The sequence below is a fragment of the Mustela erminea genome, chromosome 1 (assembly GCF_009829155.1).
Source record: "Mustela erminea isolate mMusErm1 chromosome 1, mMusErm1.Pri, whole genome shotgun sequence".
In the NCBI taxonomy this organism is placed as follows: Eukaryota; Metazoa; Chordata; class Mammalia; order Carnivora; family Mustelidae; genus Mustela; species Mustela erminea.
The window spans coordinates 211,676,029-211,685,414 of NC_045614.1; the positions used below are offsets into that span (position 1 = coordinate 211,676,029).

A 9,386-nucleotide genomic window follows, 5' to 3' on the forward strand; every position below is an offset into this window, starting at 1 on the left:
GAAGTACTTGGGAAGGGACCAGCTATTTGACCATTTCTTGAAGGAAAAGGGCTCCTTAAGGACCTTGCACAGGCAGATGGACTACAGCGTATGTGAACAAATTTGTAACAAGAGTTTCTTTGCAAATTTATAGAAACAGCAATAAAATCAACAGAATGAAAGTTTCAGTTGCTGATGGAAATGGGCCCTCCGTGGGGGAGATACCCCCGAGTGAACTGGTCTTATATTTATCAGCTTGCAAATTCCTGGACACAGCACTTTCTTTTCCACCTGACAAGATGCCGTTATTTCAAATGTAAGTCAGATAAGACCATGTGTCCTCTTTGAAATGGTGACTTTCCTTGTCAGCACTTTTACTTTGTTGTGACCCGTGTATGGGAAGCCCCGGTAGTGCTTTCTAATGGCTGAGGAGAAGACCAGGTTTCAGAGTGCTCACAGCACCTGCGGTTTCCTGAATTTGGCTCATAGTAGTGTTTATGGATGGGTTTCGGGGAGTGTGTGGGGGGTGGTTGTTCAGGAGGTTTCACTACTGAGTGTTTATAAAACAAGAGGTGGGGGCTGCCTGGGTGGCTCAGTGGGTTGAAGCCTCTGCCTTCAGCTCAGGTCATGATCTCAGGGTCCTTGGATCAAGTCCCGCATTGGGTTCTCTGCTAGGCAGGGAGCCTGCTTCTTCCTCCCCCTGCCCCTCTCTCTACTTGTGATCTCTCTCTGTCAAATAAATAAAATCTTTAAAAAAAAAAAAAAATAAGAGTTGGGGAATGGTGGTCCTCACTGCATTTGTGTAGATTTCATTATCCGTTTGTTTCTAATTAAATAGATGGAACACTGTCTCCAGCTCACTTTGCATCTGTTGGCTTACATTTCCTGTAGGCTTAACACAGCTGCTCATATGGTTAATTTCATGCCCAGCCCCAGATGCCACTTCTCTCTGTCCTATCCCCCTAGAGAGAGTAATCATGTAGAAATGTTTGTGGTTACAATGTGGATTCTTCTTTACAGCAGACTACAGAGTGAAAGAAGCCAATCTGAAATGGCTGTAGACTGTATGATTCCAATTCTGTGGCATTCTGGAAAAGGCAAAACTGTGGAGACAGTGAAAAGGTGGTCAGGGGTTACAAGAGAGGGAATCAGAACACAGATGGTTTTTAGGCCTGGGAGACTACTTTATTTGATACTCTTAACAGTGGCTACATGTCATGACATTTATCTACATCCAGAGAATGTGCACCAAGAGTGAGGCCTAAGTTGAACTCGGGACTTGGGGTGATAACAGTGAGTCAATGTCAGTTCCCCGATGGTTACAGACGTACCATTCTGGTGGAGGCTGTTGGGGGTTTTGCTAGTTCGGAAGTCTTTGGACTTTCCAGGCAATTGTGTTGTGAACCTAAACCTGCTGTAAGGAAGAAAGATTTTTTTTTAAGTGGGTTCTGATATATATGAGTATGCATGGCAGCATTATTCTTAATAAGCAAAAAGTGGAGAAAATCTAAAGTCCATCGATGTATAAGTATTCATACAATGAAATATTCAGCAATAAAAAGAGATGAAGTACGGACGTGTCCTTGCAGCATGGACGGACCTTGGCAGCATCATGGGAAGCGAAAGACGGGAGTCACAAAGAACCACGTGTTCTGTGATTCTGCTTATATGACTGTCCCCAATAAGAAAATGTGCAGAGGGACGCCTGGGTGGCTCAGTTGGTTAAGCAGCTGCCTTCGGCTCAGGTCATGATCCCAGCGTCCTGGGATCGAGTCCCACATTGGGCTCCTTGCTCGGCAGGGAGCCTGCTTCTCCCTCTGCCTCTCCAGGCCTCTCTGCCTGTGCTCGCTCGCTCTCTCTCTTCCTCTATCCCTGACAAATAAATAAATAAAATCTTTTAAAAAAAAAATTAAAAAAAAAAAACAAAAGAAAATATGCAGAGACAGAAAATAGGTGGGTGGTGGCCTAGACGAAGGGGCGTAAGGGACGGAGCGCTGATGGTAAAGGGAGCAGCAGGGCTTCTTCATGACGCGATGAAAACATCCTGAAGTTGATTATGGTGATGGGTAGACCATTCTGCAAATAAACGAAAGGCTACTAAATTATACACTTCAGCGGGGTGAATCGTACGGTGTGTGAGTTGTATCTCAAGAAAACTGTTTAAAAATCTTTTTGAAGTTGGCTCTGAGCCAAAAAAGGTTTTGTTGTTTTTGTGTCCAGTTACAGGTGGGCATTTGTTCCAGAAGTGGACACAGAGGGCCCTGCCTTCCTGTCGGATCTTGAGGAGAGTCACCAAGAATGCAAACCCCACACTGTTAGGATTCTGGAACTTCTAAAACTAAAATATGGGGTAAATGTCTTCCTTTTTGCAATTTATATTTGTGGCAGAAGGGACAAATCTAGGCAGCGAGAGAAGTCCTTCACGCGCCGCTTGACTTGAATGACTTTGAATAATTTTCTAAAGTTCTTTGATCCGAGTGTTAAAACTTGGAGGTGGTAGAAATCCCATCTTTACTTTCTCATTTTTATGTCACTTTCTCATCCCAGTTGCCGAGGTAATCATCCTGGATGACAGGATCGGGATCCGTGAAAGTTTTATACACAGAGTCCCTTTATTATGCTGAGGACAGGCCTGTAGGAAAAATGTCTGGAGCCTGACTGGGGTGGAAAATGTCAGTTGAAGACCAGCATTTGAGTTCATTTGGAAACTGCCATGAGTACTGGTAGTGAATGTTCCTAAAGAACCCACTGCTTAGGTCTGCAGCCCGCGTGTACCTCACTTGCATCTCTAACACTTAGCAAAGCTGTATCATCTTTACAGGGTTGGGTGGTGTTTTTTTGTTGTTGTTTGTTTTTTGCAGGAAATTGGCAGTTCTGATGAGATCACCATGAAGAATGAATTCCCCCTTCTGCGCCAGCATTCTGTTTCCAGCATCAGGCAACTGGTGCCATTCTTCCAGACTCTCAGTTGTGCTTTTAAAACCCAGAGTAAACTGCCTGCTGATACCCAAGGACCTCCGGTCTTGGAGTTTCCTGTCACAGATAGCCCAAGGGTCTTGAAACAACTAGAAGAATGTGTTGAGTATGATTTTTTGGAACATCTGGAATGTTAACCACGTAAGACAGAATTTCAAATCCGTTTACTGATATTGCTGTGAAAACCAGGATATATCCTAAACAAGAAAAGAGCCGGGATAGTGCTTTTAAATAAGTTTATTTCAATTTTGAAGGTCGATTTCAGATAATTTTCTGTGGGGCAACAAAACACACCTCCCTAAATGCCTTGTAATATATTTGGATCTGATTGTATGTTTCTTCCTCAATTTATGTAAAGAAAATAAAATAATATATCATCTGATGCTAGCACAAAATTTGTAATATGAAGTGTGAAGGTAATGAGTTGTTTTCTTTGTCAATGTAGATATATGGGCTGTCAGTCTATTTCCCTAAAAGTTTACACTTGTTGAATATTACTTTCAACCTTTCACTCATGTCCTTTAAAGCATTTATTTTCATACCGTATTTTAAAACCAAAGTATGTTATTTTCTGAAAATAATAATTGCCATTACCATTGGCTTCAGCAGTGCTGAGGGCTTGAAGATATCACAGTGTATTTAACTCTTTCCCATTAAAAGCACATGGTAGGTGGCTAAGTTGGTTAAGCTCAGATCATGACCTCAGGGTTATGAGTTCAAGCCCCAGGTCGGGCTTCATACTTAGAGCAGAGTCTGCTTGGGATTCTTTCCGTCTCCCTCCCCCTCTGCCTGCCCTCCCCCAGCTCTTGCATACATTCTCTTTCTCTCAAATAAATAAATAAAATCATAAAAAAAAAAAAATCACATGTTAAGGGGCACCTAGCTATCTCAGTCGGTGGAGCATGTGACTCTTGATCTCGGGGTTACAGGCGTTCAAGCCCCACATTGGATACAGAGATGATAAATGAACTTTTTTTCTAAAATCACATGAGAAAATCACAGTGCATCCAGCTTCGAAAGAAATACATAGTTTTCAAAACTCTAATGGCTGGAACCTTAGTTGTATACAGTTAATTGCTTTGCCAGCACTTTCCATCGTGGAGCCTTTAATGCCTGAAGCTACTGTCAGGGAAACTGACCCTTTGGACTCTTCCCTCATACGCTGTCCTTTCTGGGATCTTTTTCCCACTTTGTAGACATCCCTTTTCATTAAAATAATCCCTTTCTCAGCACAGACTCCTCTCGCCTGGCAGCAGGTCACCCCACTCTTTCCCAGCCTCTGTCTTTCTGCCAGCTACCCTATTCAGAGTCCTGGCTTGGCGCCCCTGCTCTGCTGTGGGAGCCTCCACTCTGCCAGCAAGCGTGCTTTGCCTTCCAGACTTGCCTACCTCATGTCCCGGTTTCAGCCTCCAGAGCACTGCGTGGAGTCTCATTCCCGCCCAGAGGGTGCATACGAGGCCCAGTGCGTGCTCTCAGGTCCATCCTTTCTGTAAACCAGGGTGTTCTGGGATGCAACCAACATTAAGTTCCTCCTAACATTCTTCTACTTAATGGTGTGTGTGCGGTGCCAAAGCAGCTCACAACATTATCCCCGGTCTAGGATTTGGGGAGCACATATCCGTCTGATTACCTAAATAAGGGCTGAAGAGAAAAAAAAAAAGCACCACTGGAAACATGGGTATTCATCCAAATGTGTGTGAAAATTACGGTTTTTTACACCTAAGGGGATATCTTTAAAAACTTGCAAGTTTGGTCACTGAAATTTTAAATATTGAAGTGTAGACTTCCAAATCCTGCATAATTTACACTGTGAGTGAGCTGTAATTCAGATTGTGAGGAAATAGCCATCGGCTGATGAATAGTTAACACCAAGGTGAGTGCATATGTTCATATATCAAAATTTACAACAAAACTAACAATGTCATCAGCTATTATGCTGTGGAAGGCAGTTCTTGTATCTGTACCTAGATTTACAAATTTTGTTTTTCATTTTTTTTCTTCCCTATATCTAAAAGAGCTTAATGGTTTCTGAAAATATATGTCATTTAATCCTTATTTATTAAATGGAAATCTTAAAAGACAGGGATTCAACAACATCCCTGTGTTTCTCCTAGAACACCGACAAAGTCTCGTAAACATGATGTACCTCTAAGTCTTTCGTTAGCGGTACCTAAGCAGCTGACAGTGGAAGCTCCAAAGCCAACTTGCCTGGGTGTGACTCAGCTTTCCCACATACTAGCTTGGGCAAAACTTTGTGCCTCAGCCTTGTCAGCTATAAAATGGGAATACCGACTGTAAGTGTATCTTAGGGTCATAGCAACTTACCATCTCCAGGCTGCCTTTATGATCTATAAACAGTTTTGATCATGCAGGCATCAGTAAAAAAGTAGACTCTGCCCACCCCAATGTCTGGAAACATGAGGAAAAACAAGATGAACAGTTGGGGTATCTTCTTTTTACCTCCCAAGAGAGGCCCTTCTGCACCCCACTTTGGAGCCAATGCACTGACTCCATTCCTCCCAGAGGAAGCTGGTGCTCTGTGTTTAGCTCTTAGTCACTGCACTGAGGGCAGGGAGTGTGCTGGGAGAGGTGGGGTTGCCAAGGGCGGCCACAGCAAAGTGGAACACAAGGGCGCTCTAACAGTTGGACACCCAGAGCCGCAGGGGGTGTTGATGGGAGAGTGGCACGTGTGTGTGCCTGGGGATGACAGCATCCCCGCTGCTAGGGCGCTTTCCAGGGGCCAGGCACGGCGCCAAGTGTGTTACCCAAACCCTTTTCTTTCTTTCTTACCACCTCCTTAGGAAGTAGGGGCTTACCCCATTCTACAAGTTCAGCAGAGCCAGGAAACAAAACCTAAGTGAAACAAAACCTAAGTCTGTCTCCCTCTAGAGCCCTATGTTCTCAACCTCAGCGCTGAGAAAGTGAAACAGGAAATCCCTGAGGTGGCTGCTCCTTTCTGGGAACGTGTGGAAGGCAGTTTCTGAAACGACCCCGCCTATTTATCACTTCCTGTAAAGCCAGCTGGTACAAGACCACTCCTAGCTTTGAAGGTGTGGTGAGATGTGTTTTAGAGGACAACGAACCTTATTGCCCACTAGGTATACATTATGCCCATTTAAATCAGGAGTACAAGTAGCTAGATTTGTGGAAGTAGTTGATGAAGTTTGTACCTAAAAGTTTTGACCGATTACCCAGGAGACTGGACAGAATTCTGTGCCGCTGGAATAAAATACTTCGGTGTGAGACCTGCAAGAAGGTATTACCTGCAGGTCAGTGAGGCAAACCAGTGAACACGCAAAACCAACATCTTCAAAGAAGAAAGTATGATTGGGGCCAGGATGCGGACCAACTAAGGAGTTTCCCCACTCTACATGAAGGAACAGCTGGGCTTCTGTGACTGTTACAGGAGTGTCGTGTGTGTGCGCGTGCGATCGTGTGTCCATATTTTGTTAAGTCCTGTAGTAATCATTCCAGACTATCCAATCCTCTTCAGCCAGATTCGGTGCTGTCTCTGAAGTTCAGAGTGAAGGGGACCCTTTCCAGCATTTTTGAGAATGGGTATGAGTATCCCAAGGTCAGCAATCCGTTACAGTTGGAATCCAGCAAAGCAACTATGCTTAGCAGGGGTCCTCCCCCTGGGATGTGCAGGAGACCCTCCTGGCGAGCTGGCTAACTTGCAGAATGCCTAGCCTCCTCCCCAGAGCGTCTGGGTCAGTAGATGGGATGACACTCAGGAATTTGCTTGTGTCACAAGTTGTTTTTGTCGCAGGAATTTTCAGGAAGCTCCCTGAACCATTCTCAGAGAAACACTAGTTTTCAGAGCAGTTTATTCACAAATATAGTTACTTTCAAGGAAGCCAAGAGGAAACTAGCAAGCTGAGCTTGTTAGGTTACTAATACTCCCATATAGGGAGCTCCTTCCAAGTGGTTCTCCATCTAAATCAGGGAAGTCCACTTTTAAGCCAAGGTGGGAAGGAAATACACTTTAAAATACTGTAAGTCTGGGACAAGAATAAGGTACTTCCTCAAAGAGCTAAAAATAGAATTACCATATGATCCAGAAATGCCACTAAAAAAAACTGAAAGCAGGGTCTCAGATGATGAAGTTCTAGAACCTAGGTGAGGTTCAGTGGGGTGAGGTCCAGAGCCAACGACTAAGAATTCTCAAGACGTCTCTGGTGCAAAAAGATGGCTTATTAAAGCACGGGGACAGGACCCATGGGCAGACAGAGATGCTGCTCCGCTATCCTGAGGAGGGGCTGATTATATACACAGGAGTTGGGTAGGTGAGGACAAAGGGGATGATGTTAGTCTCTCAGGAATTTTGGAAGCAAGGTCTCCACGACCTTGAGGGGCTAGCTGTTGTCTGGGAAAAAGGTTATTTATTACCAATAATAAGAATCTTCTCTTGAGACCCTTTAGGTGTATATCAGTGGGTCATATGCTTGGGAATGATTGCTGACACCATCTTGGAGATTTAGAGATAAAGTTTCACATTTCTCCTATCAAGAGTCCTTGTTAGTGAGATTTAGGTTTAGAAGAAATTTAACTTTATTTACATTTTCTTCTGCCTCAGCCTCCTTCAGTTTTTATGGAGGGGAGGGCGACATTAGGGCTTGAGGAACTGAGTTATTTGTCTCTGGAAATTGGGCTATTGATAAGATAGCTTCTTTGGGGGTGCCTGGGTGGCTCAGTGGGTTAAAGCCTCTGCCTTCAGCTCAGGTCATGATCCCAGGGTCCTGGGATAGAGCCCCGCATTGGGCTCTCTGCTCAGCAGGGAGCCTGCTTCCCTTCCTCTCTCTCTGCCTGCTTGTGATCTCTGTCTGTCAAATAAATAAATAAAAATCTTAAAAAAAAAAAAAAAGCTTCTTTGTTGTAAATCACTAGGTCATTTGTAGACCGAGGGAGACTCCTGTTTGCAGGGTTGTGATCTCTGCAAGTTAACTTTGTTTTTCTTTTAGGGCAGCCAGGGGTGCCTAAGGAATGTCACAGCTATTACCGAGGGGATCGGGTGGAGAGGGGGTGCAAGGTGCCAGCTTTTGCTTTGTCCTCAGCCAGCCTCCTGCCTCCTCCTCATCAGATACTTGGACCCCCATGTTCACAGCATTTCCACAACAGCCAAGAGGTGGAAATTGGAAGACCCTAGAGGACCCGCACCCAAGGACGCACTCACAGACCACTGGATGCAATAAGCAAGAGGATTTTATTCGGGCATGCTCGGACTCCCAGGGACACTTGACCATGAAATCCGCGAGGGATGGGTCAGTGTTTGAGAGCCCCGATCTGTTTCGGGAGTGACTTAATATAGAATTTTACAGTCCATTACATCAGAGCCCTCACTTTTCTAGCCAGTAATTTAAAAGCATTACAGCAAGGCCTACACACAGGTAGCCAACCATACATTCTGGCCAGTCACCGTTCAGGTAGTGTACAGTAGAGGGTACGTGTTGAATTGCACGTTTCTAACCTTTATCTGTATACGTGCTGAACCGCACGTCTCCGGCCTTGGTACGGGAGACAACCCTTATCAATTTTACTTAGTAGTAGGGGAAATTCTTAACAGGGGAAGGGTATAACTTTATTTGATTACACAGCGAGCGAGGGTTTAAGCAATTTTTCATTTCTTAGCAAAGCATTAGAAGCATTATTATACAGAAGCCAGAAACAGCTGGGTTAAACACAGATTTTTGCTATTCGTTATCCTGTTATGCTGCTTGCTGACTCCCTTATCTATGGTCAGCTGGCCACAGTTTCTTAGTTAGCATAAGCTGGTTATAAAAAGAATGTTAGGGACGCCTGGGTGGCTCAGTTGGTTAAGCAGCTGCCTTCGGCTCAGGTCATGATCCCAGTGTTCTGGGATCGAGTCCCACATCGGGCTCCTTGCTCCGCAGGGAGCCTGCTTCTCCCTCTGACTCTGCCTTCCACTCTGTCTGCCTGTGCTCGCTCTCGCTCGCTCTCTCTCTGACAAATAAATAAATAAAATCTTTAAAAAAAAATGTTAAAACTTATAGGCTATACTATAGTTCTGACCTGGGGTCCTTCAGAAATGACCCAAGTGTCCATTGACAGGTGAATGGATAAACAAAATGTGGTCTCTACTCACAATGGATTATTATTCAGCCTTAAAAAGGAAGGACTTCTCACACATACTATAACATGGACAAACCTTGAGAGGACATTATGTTAAGTATACCAGTCCCAAAAGGATGAATGTATAATTCCACTTGCAGGATGGACCTGAAATAGCCAAATTCAGAGACACAAAGTAGAATGGTGTGTACCAGGGGCTGGGGGTGGGGGATGGGGAGTTAGTGTTTAATGGGTATAGCATTTCAGTTTGAAAGATGAAAAACTGGGGCACCTGGGTGGCTCAGTGAGTTAAAGCCTCTGCCTTCAGCTCAGGTCATGATCCCAGGGTCCTGGGATCGAGC

At 44.5% G+C, this 9,386-nt stretch overlaps 1 protein-coding gene across 6 annotated transcripts in view; it reads left to right on the plus strand.

Annotated features, from left to right (window-relative positions):
• Nucleotides 1-3,363, plus strand: part of DOP1B (DOP1 leucine zipper like protein B) — a 108,496-nt gene extending 105,133 nt beyond the window's left edge. For 5 of the 6 annotated variants that reach the window (XM_032354608.1, XM_032354625.1, XM_032354614.1 and 2 more), the window contains 3 exons: nt 134-295; nt 2,200-2,329; nt 2,841-3,363. In XM_032354608.1, the coding sequence (XP_032210499.1) occupies nt 134-295; nt 2,200-2,329; nt 2,841-3,092 (544 nt within the window). In that variant the 3' untranslated portion in view covers nt 3,093-3,363. Of the gene's footprint in view, nt 1-133; nt 296-2,199; nt 2,330-2,526 lie in introns of all 6 variants that reach the window. The other variant, XM_032354644.1, reaches the window with a different exon arrangement.
• The last annotated feature ends 6,023 nt before the right edge of the window (nt 3,364-9,386 follow it).